At 71.2% G+C, this 15,996-nt stretch overlaps 2 protein-coding genes across 2 annotated transcripts; one reads left to right on the top strand and one right to left on the bottom strand.

The window, feature by feature from the left end:
- The first annotated feature begins 57 nt into the window (after nt 1–57).
- On the top strand, nt 58–14,011 carry CHLRE_10g446600v5 (uncharacterized protein). The gene is made up of 3 exons (XM_043066892.1): nt 58–2,360; nt 2,592–7,383; nt 7,557–14,011. The coding sequence occupies exons 1-3, from the start codon at nt 591–593 to the stop codon at nt 12,845–12,847; spliced, it is 11,853 nt and encodes a 3,950-aa protein (XP_042920289.1). The 5' UTR covers nt 58–590; the 3' UTR covers nt 12,848–14,011.
- Nucleotides 14,012–14,385: 374 nt separating this feature from the next.
- On the bottom strand, nt 14,386–15,887 carry CHLRE_10g446550v5 (uncharacterized protein). Its single transcript, XM_001698240.2, has 5 exons — nt 15,784–15,887; nt 15,606–15,687; nt 15,417–15,541; nt 15,182–15,238; nt 14,386–15,021 (listed from the first exon to the last, which is right to left on the bottom strand). The coding sequence occupies exons 1-5, from the start codon at nt 15,838–15,840 to the stop codon at nt 14,977–14,979; spliced, it is 366 nt and encodes a 121-aa protein (XP_001698292.1). The 5' UTR covers nt 15,841–15,887; the 3' UTR covers nt 14,386–14,976.
- Between the last annotated feature and the right edge of the window lie 109 nt (nt 15,888–15,996).

The raw sequence follows: 15,996 nt of genomic DNA, 5'->3' as shown, positions 1-15,996 counted from the left end.
TACCAGCCGCTCGCACGCAGCCGCTGTAGCTAGCTCAATTAAGGCCCGCTCGGCTTAGTCCACCGAGCGCCCAGCCAGCTGGGAAAGACCGCCCTCGCCCCCGGAGTCGCCATCGACAGCTGACGAGCAGTCGACCGTCCGCCCTCTGGCCCTAGCGAGTGGCCGTCGCCAAAGCGCCTTCAGCAACACCGCAACCTCGCGATTCGCTGCACAGCGGTCGTGGGGGAGCGGACTGGCGATTTCGCATCCGCAACACTCGCTAAGTGATTCACAGCTGAGTTACTTGCGAGCTTGGGTGCACTTCTGGTGAACTGGGAGCCCATTTGTGTGTCAGTAACAGCGGCCAATCTTGCTTGCTTGTTCTGCACAACGACTGGGACCCGACTGGCCAGTCGGTTGGGCTGCCCTGGGAAGGCCGAACGCGCTCCGTGCTCGCACACCGCGCTCCGCACTTACCCGCACCGAGGCTGACTCCGGGCCCACGCCCCTGTCCCCTCCTGCACCCTTCCGCTGCAGTGCTCGCCGACCCGGCGCAGCCCGCCAGCCAGCTCTGAGCTGACCAGCCGAGCGCCACCATCACGGGGTCAGGCATGACCTCGCCACCCCAGTCGGACCAGGGCCGAGGCCTGCGCCGCAGCCTTCGCGTGCAGGGGCGCGCCACCGCTGCGGCGGCGGGCCCGTCTGCCGCTGAGCGCGTCCAGGCTCACGGCCCCGCGCGGCGGGTGGCCGCCGAGGCACCAGAAGCCGCCGCAGCGCACGCCGCCGCTGCTGCCGCTCCCGCCCCCGCCGCCATCCTTGCGCCCCTCGCCGCTGCCGGAGCCGCCTACGGCGTCGCTGCTGCTGCTGCACCCGTCGCCGCCGCCGCACCCGCCTTCGCCGCCCCCGCGCAGCCGCCCGCCGCCGCTGGAGCCGCCTACGGCGTCGCTGCTGCTGCTGCACCCGTCGCCGCCGCCGCACCCGCCTTCGCCGCCCCCGCGCAGCCGCCCGCCGCCGCTGGAGCCGCCTACGGCGCCGCTGCTGCTACCGCGCCCGGCGCCGCCGCCGCACCCGCCTTCGCCGCCCCCGCGCAGCCGCCCGCCGCCGCTGGAGCCGCCTACGGCGCCGCTGCTGCTACCGCGCCCGGCGCCGCCGCCGCGCCCGCCTTTGCCGCCCCGGCGCAGCCGCCCGCCGCCGCTGGAGCCGCCTACGGCGCCGCTGCTGCTACCGCGCCCGGCGCCGCCGCCGCACCCGCCTTCGCCGCCCCCGCGCAGCCGCCCGCCGCCGCTGGAGCCGCCTACGGCGCCGCCGCTGCTGCCGCGCCCGTCGCCGCCGCCGCACCCGCCTTCGCCGCCCCCGTGCGGCCGCCCGCCGCCGCTGTAGCCGCCTACGGCGCCGCTGCTGCTGCCGCACCCGTCGCCGCCGCCGCGCCCGCCTTCGCCGCACCCGCGCAGCCGCCCGCCGCCGCTGGAGCCGCCTACGGTGCCGCTGCTGCTGCCGCCGCCGGCCCCTCGGCCACCGCCGCCGGCCTGCCTCCCCGCCACCCTGGCCGCGCGCAGTCCGTCAGCAACTTCGACCAAGCGTTGCGCAGGGCTTTCGGCGCGCCGGCTGCCCCCCGCAGCGTGCGTGCCACGCCCGCGGCGGGGGTGGGGCTGCAGGGGGCCTTCCTGGCCCTGGGCGTTCCGGATGCCCTCCGCCGCCGTGGGCGCACTTGGGCCTCCGATGCCACGGGGTCCAGCGCCAGCTCCTACCGGCCCTCTGACAGCGCGTCGGAGACCTCCTCGACCGCGGACACCGCCTCCGGCCGCCGGCGGGCCGCTGCGCGCGAGCTCACCGAGCTGTCCCCGGCTGGCGCCAACCACGGCCGGCGCGTGTGCAACAACCCCGCCTACGAGGAGGAAGAGGAGCTGCAGGCTGCCATCGCCCGGTCCCGTCGTGACACCGGCCACCCCAGGCCGCCGCCGCCAGCGGGCCGCGCGGCAGCGTTGCTGACTGAGACGGCCGTCACCGTGCACGAGATGCTGGGTGGTGGCCCCACCGGTGGGCTGGCATTGGGAGGGCTGGCGCCGGCGGCCTCCCCGCCGCGCCTGGACCGCGCGCGGCGGCGGCACCTGCTCAACCTCGCCGCCAGCAGCCGGCCGTCGGCCTCAGCGGCCTCGAGCTCCTCCGGCCGCTCCGGCAGCTCCCGCCGCACCACCTCCACCTCCGCTCGCTCCGGGAGCGAGTCCATGCACTCCGCGCGCAGCCAGCAGCCGTCTGCGTCGCAGCACATCCACCTGCACGTGCACCCCGGGCCTTCTCCGGCCGTGGCAGCTGCCCCGCCAGCCGCCGACGCCGGGGCCGACTTCTTCCCCCACCTGGGCGGCTTGCGAGCCCGGTACGGGGCGAGGTTGGCAGCGCGTCTCCGTCGTCACGAGGCTGCCGTGGCCGCCGCAGCGGCCATCACACCCGCCGCCGCTGCGCCTGCCGCCGCTGCGCCCGCTGCCGCTGCACCTGCCGCCGCTGCGCCTGCCGCCGCCGCGCCTCCTGCCGCCGCCGCGCCCACTGCCGCCGCGCCCCCCGACGACATGGTTCAGCTGGCCAGGGTCCGCGCTGCCGCCCTCGCGCACCTGCAGCGCCTCCACGCCGCGCTCGGGCCCCCCGCGCCGGCTGCAGCCGCAGCACCAGCCGCCGCCGCCTTGCCCGCCGCTGCTGCTGCCGCTGACGCTCCTGCCCCGCCGGCAGCCGCCGCCGGGCCTGGGCCCGACGCCGCCGCGCCCCAGCCCCCGGTCTCTGTCGTCAACATGGCGTCTTCGTCCAGCTCAAGCTCGGCGCCGGCGAGCGCCGGCGGCTGCCCTCTGTGGCCGATGCCCCTGCCGGCGTGGCAGCCGCACCTGCTGGCGCAGCTGGACCACGCCGCCGCCGCGGCTGCGCCCCCGGCGGCCGCAGCTGGGGCCCCACCGGCGGCTCTAGCTGGCGGCAGTGGTGGAGTGGCACGCACGGGCATGGCTGCTGCCCATCTGGCGGCGGCGGGCCCCGCCAACGGGGCCCCGCTCAGCAGTGCAGGCGCCGCCTGGCCTTCGGCGGCAGCAATGCTGCGGCCGGCGCGCCCCATTCCCTCGTGGAGTCAGACCGGGCGGCAGCAGTACGACGGCGAGCGCGCCGGGCGGGCCAGGTTCATGGTGGACGCGCACGGCTACACTGAGGAGCAGGCGGCGTGCGCCGACATCAACAGCCCCTATGCGCAGGACCCGCGCCTAATCGCCCGCGCCCTCATCAACGGCGCATCCGTCCCTGAGTCGCGGGCCTGGGTGTGGAACAACGAGGAGCTCGACGGTGGCCAGCGCACGCTTGAGCGGCATCGCGGGCGATGGGTCGCGGTGGGCGGCAGCCTGGTGGACTGGCGCGGGCAGGCCTTCATCGACGCGGACGGCACCGTGCGGGTGCCGCACGTGGCGCATTTCTGGCTGGCGGAGTTCCTGGCGGCCATGCACACGCCGGCGAGCTTCGGGCCGTCGCCGCTGTTCGGCTTCACCCTGGGCGCCACCGAGGCCGCCACCGCCGCCGCGCAGCGCTTCCTGTCCCTGCACCGCGCGGACACGGCGCTGTGCCACAAGGACATGCTGGGCAAGGTGTTCAGCGAGGGCGTCATGCGCACCGCCGTCACGCAGCCGTGGCGCGACCTGTTCATCATGAACCTCACGCGCGAGCAGAAGGCGCTGCCCGAGGGGCAGGTGCTCTCCGTGACGCTGGTCGCCAACTGCCTCGCGGAGGCGCAAGCGGCCTTCCGCGGCATCGCCGCACCCACCCCAGCCGCCGCGGTGCATGTCACGGCTGCCTCTTCGGCCGCCGCCAGCCCTGCCCCCGCCGCCGCTCCCGCCGCCCCTGCTGCTCCCGCCGCCCCGGCCGCCCCTCCTGCGCCGGCTGCGGCGGCGCCAGCCGCCGCAGCTCATGCGCACCAGGTCAACCAGCTGCCGGTCGTCTCGCAAGCGGACCTCATGCGGCGTGAGAACCTCGTGCCGGACACCACCGTCAACCAGCGGAAGCCCGGCGATGCGCAGTGGTGCCTGTACCACCAGACCAGTCACCACGCGGCGGACCAGTGCCGTGCCTACTCTGCCCTGGTGTCGTCCAACCGGGCCCGGGAGGCGGCGCGCCGTATCGCGACGGGTGAGGGCGCCCGCGCCTTCCACAAGGCGCCGGCGCCGGCGCCGGCGCAGGCCCACGCGCACGTCACTGCCGCGCTACCCGCCGAGACCGCCCAGCCAGCTTCTGCCGCCGCGCTCTGCCCGCCCCACCGTGCCGCGCGCCGCGAGCTGGCGGATGACCTGAGCGTGGCCACGGTGCGTTCGCTGTATGACACTGGCGGGCACTCGGAGCGGCCGCCGCTGCCATCGGCGACCGCGGCCGTCAGCCACAGCCAAGTTGCGGGTGCCTCAGGGATGGAGCTGGGCGACTGCTGGGATGCCGAGTTCGGGCCGGCCCACATCTTCCACCTGGCGGCGCGGCCCCCCAGCTCTGGGCCGATGCAGTCCGCCCTGCCGCTGTCGTTCCAGCCGCTCCCAGCCGCTGCCGCCCGCCGCTGCGCCCCTGCCCCTGCCGACGGCGCCGCCACCCCCACCGCCTCCTCCTCCACCACCTCCGCCGCGTGCCCCTCCGCCACCACCGGCAGTGACGCTGCCGCCTCCACCTCCACCCGGCCCGCAGCAGCGATACCAGCAGCCACCGCCGCCAGCAGCGACGGGGCGCCCAGCGGGGCCGACAACCGCGTGCGTGCCCACCTGAACGACGCCAAGTTTGCCGCGCTTCACGCCGTGCTGCGGGACCAGGGCCTGCAGATCACACGCCTGGAGGGCGATGTGCGGCGCTATGCCCGGCTGCTCCGGCGGCTGGACGCGCAGGCCGCGGCAGGCTGCACCCACCACTCGGCCATGAAGCTCGGCCGGGGCGTTGGGCCGCTGTTGTTGGTGGACGGGCTGTCGTCGCAGGGCACCCCCTACGCCGCCGCGCTGCCCGACCCCGCCAGCGATGTCACCCTGACAGTGACCGAGGCCGCCAGCTCCCGTGGGCTGCCACTGCAGTACGACACCGGCATCTACGTGTCCAGCGTCGGCGGCGTCACCAGCGAGCTGGCGCAGATCCGGGGTGGCCTGCCACTGACGGTGCTGGCGGGCACGGAGCAGCAGCACACCACACGCGTCGTCTGCTTTGTGGTGCCGGGCCCGCAAGTCTTCGACATCCTGCTCGGCACCAACTGGCTCATTGATGCCTACCGCAGCGTGTGGGACGCGGGCCGCAACATGCTGGGCCTCCGCCTGCCTCACCAGCCGGACGCCAGCCCGCCGGCGGTAGAGCTGCCGCTGCGCCAGCGCAACCGCGCCGCCGGTGCCTGCCACGCTGTCTCGTCCGGGCGAGCGCCCGACACCAGCACCAGCCGCACGGTGATCGCTGCAGCCCTGGCCTGCGTCGCCGCCCCCACGGCGCGGTCCCACACAGATGCAGTCGGCGTGCCGCCCCTGACGGGCACGGGTGCGGGGACCGGTGGCTGCACGTCAGGCGGCCGCAACGGCCCCGAGTCCGACGAAGAGAGCAGCGACTACGAGTCCGGCGAGGAGAGCAGCGACTACGAGTCCGGCGAGGAGAGCAGCGGCTACGAGTCTGGCGAGGAGAGCAGCGGCTACGAGTCCGGCGAGGAGAGCAGCGGCCACGAGTCTGACGAGGAGAGCAGCGATGATGACTCTGGCGGAGGAGGCTCGCCGAGCGCCAGCGCCGGCAGCGCGCCCATTGCACCCGGCCCGCCGACCGCGCGCCCCACCGACGTCCTCTGCGAGCGCTGCGACAGCTGGGACCACCACGCCCGCAGCTGCCCTTGGCGCTGCGACCAGCTGCCGTGCATCCGCTCCTTCAACGAGGCGCAGCGCCGCTGCGCGGAAGCGGCCGTGGCCTGCGGCCCGGCAGACGTTGCAGCTGAGCGCGCCCGCGACCCCGCGCGGTCCCCCTGCCGCGCATTCCCCACCGCGTCGCCATCGCCTCCGCCACCTCCACCGGGCTCTGCTGCGTCGTCGCCGCCCCCGCCGCCTCAGCCGCCCAGCTCCGGGTTGCCTCCGCCGCTGCAGCCGCCAGGCTCCGTGTTGCCTCCGCCGCTGCAGCTGCTGGCCGCCGCTGCACCGTCGCCGGCCGATGCCTGGGCACCGCCGTCGCCGGGCTCTGCTGCGTCGTCGCCGCCTCGGCCGCCCCAGCCGCCAGGCTCCGTGTTGCCTCCGCCGCTGCAGCTGCTGGCCGCCACTGCACCGTCGCCGGCCTATGCCTGGGCACCGCCGTCGCCGGGCTCTGCTGCGTCGTCGCCGCCCCCGCCGCCTCAGTCACCAGGCTCTGCGTCGCCTCCGCCGCTGCAGCTGCTGGCAGCCGCTGCGCCGTCGCCAGCCCACGCCACGGCACCGCCGTCGCCGGGCTCTGCTGCGTCGTCGCAGCCTCGACCGCCTCAGCCGCCAGGCTCCGCGCCGCGTCCGCCGGCCTACACCTCGGCACTGCCGTTGCCGGGCTTTGCCGATCTGCTGCCACCACCCCGGCGCTCGCCAGGCTCGCCGCCGCCGCTCCTCGCGCCGTCACCGCAGCGGCCGGGCTCTGCCGCCGACCCCTGGCGGTCAAAACTCCCCAGCGAGACCTGGTGGCAATTCCTGGGCCGCATGCGCGCAGCGGGCATCCACCTGACGGCCATGCCGGAGTCCGAGTGGGCTGGTCAAGGGCGGCCGCCACCGGAGGCGGACCCGCCACCGCTGTCAGCCAGCCGCAGCGCCTCGCCTGTGCACCAAGTGGCCCTTGGCTTCGCCGCGCCGCCGTCGCCGGCAGTGGCCTCGTCCGCAGCAGCTTCCGCTGCGCCCAGCCCGGCGGCTGGCCGCACACCCGAGCGCATGACGTTCGACGCCCTGTTGCTGCGCCACGCCGCCGCGGAAGCGGCGGCGTCCTCCACCTACCCAGGCGCCCCGCCGCCCGGCCGCCCGGCGCCGCTGAGTCCGGCCGCGCCACACACCGCGGCCGCAGCGTCATTGCTCCCGCCCAACGCCTCCTGCGCCCCCGCCGCGCCACTCGTGGCCCCAGAGCTGGGCCTCCCGCGCCTGCGACCCATCATGACCCGCGGCGGCAGTTCCTCAGCTGCGCCGCTGCCATCCGGCGGCTGCGATCTCGCCCCATGCTCGCCGGCCATGCCGCCACCGGTGGCGTGGCCGCCGCAGTCAGCCTCGGGGCCCGGGCTCCCGCCGCTGCCCACGGCCGCGCTCCCGGACCAAGCCTGGTCCGCACCGCCGTCGCAGCCCTCCCTCGGCGCCCCGTCGGGCCTCGCCGCTGGCCCGCCGCCACCATCACCCTCGCTACTGGCCGAAGCCGAGGACCTGGTGGCGGCCTTCTTGCACCGCGTGCCGCCACACGCGCGTGCGTGGGCCCGCCTGGCGGTCATGACTGCTGCCGCCGGCGGCACCTGCGACGTCCTGCGCCTGCTGCCAACCGCCACGCCAGCGTGGCCGCTCCCCGCCCCTTCTCCCCTGCCGCCGTTCACCCCGGCGTTCCCTCCGCCGCTCAGCGCCGTGCCGCTGGGCGGCGCGCAGTCATGAGCGCGCACGGGGCGGGTGGGGAGTTCGGAGGCTCCGCCACCTATGACCCCGAGGACTCCGAGGACGACGAAGTGCCGCCCTTGAATCCCCCAAGCGACGATGAGGAGGACTTTGACGACGCTGGCGCCCGCGGGGGGCCCAGCTCTCACATGACCACGGGACAGCTTCCGCCCGCCGACTCGCTGCGCGTGCTACCCACCGCCATTCCCCTGGAGGCGGGCCCTGCGCTGCCGAGCTGCAACGACCCCGAAGGCCGGCGCGAACCACTGCCCCATGACCTACACACCAAGCAGCCCGGCGGCTGGATGCTATACCAGAACCCTGACGCTACTGACGCTGACGTCAACCGGCTGCTGCGCCTGGTAGCGCAGTTCGACACCGGCGGCTCTGACGGGCTGTTCGCGCGCAGCCTGGATGACCTCACGGGCTACCGTGGCGGATGTGATCCGGTGGAGATCAACCTGTCGCACGACCGCTCCATCTACGAGTGCCCGCGCAAGCACACGCCGGCCGAGTACGCCATCATGGACGCGAAGTGTGAGCAGCTGCGGCAAGCTGGCATCATCGTGCGTGCGCCCCCCGAGGCCAAGTACGCCATGAACAGCACCATGCCGGCCAAGCGCGCCCTGGACGGCACCATGACGGACACGCGCTTCTGCCAGGACGCGCGGCGCCTGAACGAGGCCACCATCCCAGACAGCCACCAGCTGCCACTGCCGGAGGACCTGTTCCAGCTGATGGCCAACGCTAAGGTGTGGGCTAAGGCCGACGCACGTGCGGCCTTCAACCAGCTGCCCATCAAGCTGGAGGACCAGCCCAAGACCGCGTTCTGGTGGCGCCGCGAGCTCTGGATGTACACGCGCCTGCTCTATGGGCTGCGCAACGCCACGTCCAACTTCCAACGCGTGCTGGACACCCACCTCCGCGACTGGGGCCTTGCGCACCGCGTAGTGGCGTTTGTGGACGACCTGGCGGCCTGGGCTGAGACTGTGCCGGAGCTCATTGACGTGCTGTGCGGCCTGTTCCGCATGCTCACCTCCATTGGCATCAAGCTGCACCCCGAGAAGACCGTGCTGCTAGCTGACGGCATTGAGTTCCTCGGCCACTACGTCAGCCCGCGCGGCCTGCAGCCCACCGCCGCCAAGATCGCTGCCTTCATGGCCCTGCAACCCGCGACCTGCCTCTTGGAATGCCAACGCCTACTCGGCTCTTTCGGCTACTACCGAGGGTATGTCGACCACTACTCGGTCAAGATGGCGCCTATCACGGCGCTCACGGCCAAGGCAGTGGAATGGGGCCCGGACACGTGGACCGCAGAGCAGCAGCGCGCCCTGGACGCCATCAAGCACGAGTTTGCAGAAGGCGACCTGGTGCTGCGGCCGCTGGACCCCCAGCGTGAGCTCATCCTGCACACGGACTGGTGTGAGGTGGGCATCAGCGGCGTGCTGGGGCAGCTGGATGACGACGCGCTGGAGTACATGGTGGCCTGTGTCAGCCGCACCTGCAACGTGCATGAGCGGCGCTACGGCAGCTACAAGGGCGAGTTGCTTGCGGCGGTGTGGGCTGTCCAGACGCTGCGGCCGTACCTGCACGGCCGCCGCTTCACTCTCGTCAGCGACCACGGGCCGTTGGAGTGGCTGATGACCCAGCGCGACCTCACTGGCCAGGCCGCGCGGTGGGCGCTGATCCTGCAGCAGTACGTGTTCAGCGTTGTGCACCGGCCCGGCAAGCTGCATCAGAACGCCGACGCTCTCAGCCGCTGCCCGCTGCCGACGGACGTTGATGCGGCTGGCGCGCGGCTGGACCAAGCGGATGAGCCACCACCGCCGCCGCCACCCGTGGTGTTGTACCCCGGCCGCCGCCTGCCCGCCTACGCCCAGCCCCCCACCGCCACCGCCCTCACCACCATCGCGGAGGCCGCTCTTCCGTCCGCCGACGGCTGGCTGCCGCGGCTTGCCGCGCACTTGGCCAGCTCCACGGGCGCTGCCTGGCCCTCCACCACCGTGGCCGGTGCCCGTGCCTCAGCCGTCTGCCTCGCCACGCTGCATGCCAGCCGCGCCGCCGGGCCGGGCGCCTGCGTGGTGGACGGCTCGGACCTCCTGGCAGGCCACAACGGCACCACCAGCGATGTCAGGGAGATGGCGCCGGCGGCGGACACAGCGGTGCGCACAGCGGTGGCGCTGGTCAACCGGCATGGGGCTAGCCTGCGGCAGCTGCGGCTGACGCCGCGGCTGCGGCTTCGGCTCTGCACTGCGCGGGGCAGCGTCGTAGGGCTCGACACCAGCCTGCAGCAGCACTCTTTCTTCGACGCAGCGCAGGGCGACGGCGTTGCAGTGCTGGAAGCACCCGGCGGCCTGGCTGCCGGGCTGCAGGCCTGCCTACGATTGGGCATCAAGGTGCGGCGCTACGTGTCCATGGAGCCTCAGCCCGCAGTGCTGGGAGCCGTCGAGAAGCTGGTGCGGGCACTGGCCGCCGCCAACTCGCTGTGCCTGCCGCTTGCGGCCTGGCGGCAGGCCGGGGCGCCCCGGCAAACCGCACTGAGCGGCCTGCCGCTGCGCGACGGCGGGCAATGGCTGGTCTTCGCCAGCTGGGGTAGCACCAACGGCTGGAGCGACGCTGACGCCCTCAGCTTCGTGGGTGGCCTCCAGCTGGCGCTCCGCAAGCAGCACTGCGCACCGCCGGCCTACCTCCTCCACGGCCCCACCACCACCCGCGCCGAGCAGGAGCAGCTGGGTTTCCCCTTTGGCCTGCCTGCGACGATGGACACAGTGCAAGCGGGCGTCGCCGCTCACAGGCTGGTGACGCTGTACACCAACCTTGCGGCGGCTGAGCACCTCGCGGCTGTGCTGGAGCGGCTGCCGCCTGAGCCCGACCGCACCCTGGCGCAACAGCTGGAACCGGGCCGCCGCCCCATGGTTGCGCTGCGGGTGGAGCCCCTACCCTACCGCCCAGCCCACGTCCCTGGCCAGCGACTGGTGGCCCTCCCGGCCGGGTCCGACGCGCCGCCATTGCGCACAGTACCCGGCGACGAGCCCTGCCATCTGTCAGTCACGGACTGGGAAGCGGTCCTCGGCCACCGGCCCGGCACTGCCGACACGCTACCGCCTGACCTGGCCATCCCAGCCCTGCGCAACCCCATCTCGCCCCGCACCGCCGCCACCGCCCTCGCCGCCTGCCTCGCCCTCCAGCGCAGCTACCTCACGCCCCACGACACGCATGCCCCGCCGCCTCTGCGTGTGGCCCCGGCACCGTCGCCGCTGGGGGGGGGTGAGCCCGCGGGAGAGGATGACCAAGCAACGGTCATTGCGCGCGGGCTGCTACAGCGGCAGCCGGCGCCGGACCTTGCCTTCACCTTCTCCACGCTGGCCGCAGTTGCAGCAGACGCACAGGAGCAGGCGACTGCTACGGCAGAGAATCAGAGCTGGACGGACGTGTGGGAGGATGCAGAGGTCTTGGCGGCGCTGCGGGCCGGCGGGGCAGCAGCTGGGGGGGCAGCGCCACGACGGGTGACACGGCGTATGGCGGACTACCGCTGGGTCAACGGGCAGCTGCTGCGCAACATGTCGGACGGCCTCACCAGGGTGTGCCCGCCGCCGGACCAGAGGGTGGCGCTAACGCAGGCGGTGCATCAGCGCACGGGCCACCTGGGCGTCAGGCGGACGCTGGCACTGCTGCAGACTGGGCACTGGTGGTACGGCATGAAGAACACCGTGCGGCAGGTGCTCCGGGCCTGCCGCGCCTGCGACATGAGCAACGCTCGCGGTGAGGCGCTGCCATCCAGGCTCAGCCCGCTGCCGGTCATGGGGCTCTTCTATCGCCTCGGCGTGGACCTGGCCGGCCCTCTGCCGCCATCGGAGCCGGACGGCAACCGCTACGTCATGGTCGTGATCGAGCACTTCTCAAAGCACGTGGAGCTGCTGCCGCTGCGCGACAAGACGGCGGCACGCACAGCCCGGGCGCTGGCGGACGTGTTCGCGCGGTTTGGCGCGCCGGCTGAGGTGCTGACGGACAACGGCAGCGAGTTTGAGGGCGAGTTCGCAGAGCTACTGGAGCGCAGCTACGTGGACCACCGCCGCACCTCGCCCGGCCATCCCCAAGCAGATGGTGCGGCGGAGCGCGTGGTCCAGGTGCTGAAGCAGGCGCTGCGGAAGACCTGCTACCTGACCGCCGACGCCAGCGCGTGGGAGCAGGCACTGCCAGAGCTGCTTCTGGGCTACCGCTGCTCGCCCCAGGCCTCCACCCGCTACTCGCCCTATGAGCTCCTGTTCGGAGGTGTCGCCCCAGTCATCCCACCTGCGGTGCGTGAGCGGATCTCAGTGCCGTTGGACTTTGAGGACCCCGAGGCGGCGACGGCGTCTCTGCTGGCACGTATGGAGTGGGTGCGGCAAGCCTACCCTGCCGCCGCCAGCAACCTGCTCATCGCGCAGCACCGCGACACCCTGCGCTACTCCGCCATCCGCACGGGACGCTACCTGGCGAAGCCAATCACATACGCACCCGGCGACTACGTCTACGTGCGGCGGGTGGACGCCGCGCAGCGCCCCACCCTGCATTTTGGCCAGCACGACACCATCCTGCGCGTGGAGTGCATTGGGCCCCTGGGCGTGGCCGTCCTGGTCGGCCGCGACGGTGCCCGCGTGCGGCGCCGTGCTGAACACCTGCGCCCATGCCACCTGGACATCGACCCCGCCATCGACCCGCAGCTGTTCCGCCCCCAGCGCGACCTGCAGTGCGAGGTCTGCGGCTCCCCGCACCAGGAGGCTAAGATGGTGCTGTGCGACGGCTGCAACACCGGCTGGCACACCCACTGCCTGCGGCTGCCGCGTGTGCCCCGTGGCCAGTGGCTGTGCCCGCGCTGCAAGGAGCTGGACGCCGAAGAGGAGGTGCTGCGGGCAGGCTGGGCGGCTGAGGAGACTGGCGACGCTGCCGCCCCGGCGGCGGCGGCCGCTGGGCTGGCAGGCACGGCGGCTGGAGAGGCTGGCGCCGCGGCCGCAGCGCCCCAATGCGGGGCCGCCGGCCGCCGCGAGCGGCGCGGTGTGCCGGCCGCGGCGGCTGAGAGCGAGGAGCTGGGCCGCCTGCTGTTCCCCCGAGCCCGCACCCGGCGGCTTGACGAGGCCGCCTCCGATCTGGGGGGGCGGCGCGTGCGCAGGGCTGAGGAGGGACCGGACGGAGTGCTGGAGTACCTGGGCGCGCTGGCGCGGCCGCGGTACTTCCGCGTGCAGTGGAGTGACGGCGAGGAGCAGCAGCTGACGCTGGCGGAGGCGCGTCGGTTGCTCGCAGACTAGGTTGGCGGGGAGTGAGGAGGGTCGGGCAGGGGGCTATTCAGAGGTTCACGAGGGAGAGGGCTAGGGGGGCGAGCGCTGGGGGGGCAGTGGGCTTTGTGCAGCGGCTCGCAGCCTGTCTCCACCACGGCTTGATCAGGCCTTGAGCGTCAGCCTGCCGCACCTACGCCAGAGGCGATTCAGCGGACTGGGCTATGGGAGGCAGTGAGCGGAGCCAGGAGCCGCCATGGCCATGCATTGCCCCCGGCGGAAGGGCCGGGACAGCCGGCGCCTTGAGGAGCGTCAGCATTTAGTAGGAGTAGCGAACGTACGGCTGTGGGGGCAGGTGGGGTTAGGCAGAGCATGTTAGTGCAGGAGTAGGTAGGGTGCAGGCCCAAACCGCGGGACCACATGCGTGCGAAGTTATGTGTGAGGCCCAAACTACGGGACCTGATGCGTGCCGTTGGTTGGCTGCGTGCGTGTGCTCGTGCCCTTGCTGTGCGTGCTGCCACCGGTCACTAGTACAACCATGCCGTCGTTAGGACCCCGGACATGTTTGTGGGGGGGACTTCAGCCCCCGGTGGCAGCCCTAGAGCAAAACATGGCTGGGGCGTGACAGCTGTCGTGCGCCGTTGCCGGCGTGTGTCATTCACCGGCAACCAGTGCCTGAGTATGAGTCATGAGGCGGGTAACAGCGTGTGAACTTAGGAGCGGGAAGTTACCCCAGCGGTTGAGAACTGACGAGCTGTGGGTGGGTTGTGCGAACTACGTCCCGGTGTGTGGCTAGAGGTTTGGCGTCTGTGGTTTAATTGTAGCCGTGTGACGGTGGTGTCTCTCTGGCTCTGGCGTCACCTTCGCCTGCACTGCGCAGGGCGAAGGCTCGTGGGCTCGTGTTGGAGGCGTTGGGCAGCTGGTCATGCGGGCGCTGAGCTGAGGAGGAGCTGCGTTGGGGGTCTGTTTGCCGTGGTGCTTTATAAGTGTGTGCTCAGGGGAGCTTGGGGTCCAGGCTTCGTAGACGGGCGGTTGGCTTGCCCTGCTGGGTGGTGAGCGTTGGGTGTCGGGCAGGGGGCCGCCCATGCAGGAGGCGGTGGCTCCCTAGTCCCGCAACACCGGCCCTGGCCCGGTGTTGCGGTGTTGCTCTCTCTCACACGACCTATCGTGCGTAGCTTTGTGAAAGCATCGGAGTGATCAACCGACTGCTGCCTCAGACTCAACACCTGGGGCCGGGCTGCGGAGCGCGTTCATGCAACCAAACTCAACCACGGGGCATCAGTTACCAGCCGCTCGCACGCAGCCGCTGTAGCTAGCTCAATTAAGGCCCGCTCGGCTTAGTCCACCGAGCGCCCAGCCAGCTGGGAAAGACCGCCCTCGCCCCCGGAGTCGCCATCGACAGCTGACGAGCAGTCGACCGTCCGCCCTCTGGCCCTAGCGAGTGGCCGTCGCCAAAGCGCCTTCAGCCCCCGGTGGCAGCCCTAGAGCAAAACATGGCTGGGGCGTGACAAGTATTCGCAACCGCAAGTTCGTTGTGTCCATTTGAGGACGCGTGTGACGAGACATGAGACCGCGGTTATGCTTTACAAGAGGCGTGCACATACCTCTGCCGCTCCACCACACACAGCTGTACCGCCCCATTCCCATGTGAAATTCTCCCCATGCCTGAACACGCTTCCCCGCCAATTCCTTGCTACAAAGATACACGACTTCCGAGGCCTGGAGACGCTCACAACTCAAGCACACAGCGCTCTTGCGTTGTACCATGGCGGCTCCCCTGTTTCTCTCACGTGCATCTGCACATACAAAACACCTTCAAATTTCCCAGCCCACAATCACAGCAGCTTCAGCGGCCGCTGGTCGCAAATGTGCCCAGCTAAGGGCATCCGCATACCCGATCCGCATCCGTCAAGTCCGCATCCATGTCACAACATAATTTTGTTCAGGTCACTCAGTCGGGGCTGTGGCACGCTGCACTATGCGCACACGAGCCCCAAAAGCTCCGTCCCACCAACGCACAGCTATGCCTGGCTCCTGCCAACAGTGCCCCCGGGTGGGCCGCGGCATCCTCCCGCGGCTGGACCCCCCCAAGAAAGTATGGCTCAGTGAATATTTCCGCTCTCAGAGGCCCCAGGCCGTGCCGTCTCACAGCTGCCGTCCGCTTAGTTGAAGCCCGCAATGTGCTTCACGCGCGTGAGCAGCGAGTCCTGCAGGACGTCAGCCAAAACACAGGGACACAGACAGGTTGGAAGAGGTACAGGGAAAACCCCCCCTGTGCAAGAGTATGACCGCTATATAGCTGAAACGTTGAACGATAGGCGCATGGCACGCAACACAACAGCGTAGACGATGCACCGAAGCTCTCACCTGGTTCGGGTCGTAGGGGCAGTCCTTGCTGGGGATTTCAAGGACGGCCGGGATCGGCTGCGCAGGCGGAAATGCAGTGCACAATGCGTACAGAGGTAAGGACACAGCAGTTGCATGGGTGAGGATAAAATATAGAACTTGACGCGGGGCTTGAGCCGCCTTGCCGCGTTGGCACCTGGTAGCGACACGCCACCCCCCAACCCCGCGCCAGCAGCCCCCGCTGCAAACCACGCACCCGGTTGTGCGCTTCAATGACGTTCCGGATTTGCCCTGCTACTTGCTGGGAGATAAGGATGACCGCGATGTCATCGCGAGCCGCAAACTCCTTGAAGGCTTGCTCAATTTGGCGAGCAGATGTCTCTGCAGGGAAGGGTGCCAGGCCAGTCAAAGTCGGATGTTTGCTCCCACGGCCAGACCAACTTACTGGAGTCTACAACCAGGTAGTTGCGCTTCTTGCGCAGGTCCACGTTCCCGACGCCAGCGAGCAGAAATCCTGTGATTGTGTCCTGTATTGCGCAGAACACCCAGTTCCAAGTTCAGCGCACCGCTAAGCGTATATAACAGCTCAAGTTGCCCTAAGAGCTGTCAGAATCGGCCCCCACCTCGTCCGCGAGCACAGCCAGGAGCATTCCCTCGTTGTTCATAACTTGTGCTGCCATTTTAGCTATCAGCTACAATGTACCAAGGCAAGTAAATGCTTGCTAGGCAAAATAGACAATGCAATGAGCTGCGGTGTCTGGACTTTTGGGCTTTTGCAGCGCCCATGCATGCGACCTCAGACCCCAGTACTCGGATCGGTTAAGCATGAATAATGT

Source organism: Chlamydomonas reinhardtii, chromosome 10 (genome assembly GCF_000002595.2).
Source record: "Chlamydomonas reinhardtii strain CC-503 cw92 mt+ chromosome 10, whole genome shotgun sequence".
Lineage (NCBI taxonomy): Eukaryota > Viridiplantae > Chlorophyta > Chlorophyceae > Chlamydomonadales > Chlamydomonadaceae > Chlamydomonas > Chlamydomonas reinhardtii.
The sequence above is the reverse complement of the archived record's forward strand: the minus strand, read 5'-3'. Positions and strand labels throughout refer to the sequence as shown.

Bases quoted from the DNA above. Each gene is read 5' to 3' on its own strand.
- CHLRE_10g446600v5 (XM_043066892.1), top strand. From the start codon at position 591: ATGACCTCGCCACCCCAGTCGGACCAGGGCCGAGGCCTGCGCCGCAGC. The intron at 2,361-2,591 runs GCGAGGTTGGCA...GCGCACCTGCAG, and splicing joins GCTTGCGAGCCCGGTACGGG to CGCCTCCACGCCGCGCTCGG. The intron at 7,384-7,556 runs GTGCGTGGGCCC...GGCGGCGCGCAG, and splicing joins CCGCGTGCCGCCACACGCGC to TCATGAGCGCGCACGGGGCG.
- CHLRE_10g446550v5 (XM_001698240.2), bottom strand. From the start codon at position 15,840: ATGGCAGCACAAGTTATGAACAACGAGGGAATGCTCCTGGCTGTGCTC. The intron at 15,542-15,605 runs GTAAGTTGGTCT...CCTTCCCTGCAG, and splicing joins CTACCTGGTTGTAGACTCCA to AGACATCTGCTCGCCAAATT. The intron at 15,239-15,416 runs GTGCGTGGTTTG...CCGCCTGCGCAG, and splicing joins TCATTGAAGCGCACAACCGG to CCGATCCCGGCCGTCCTTGA.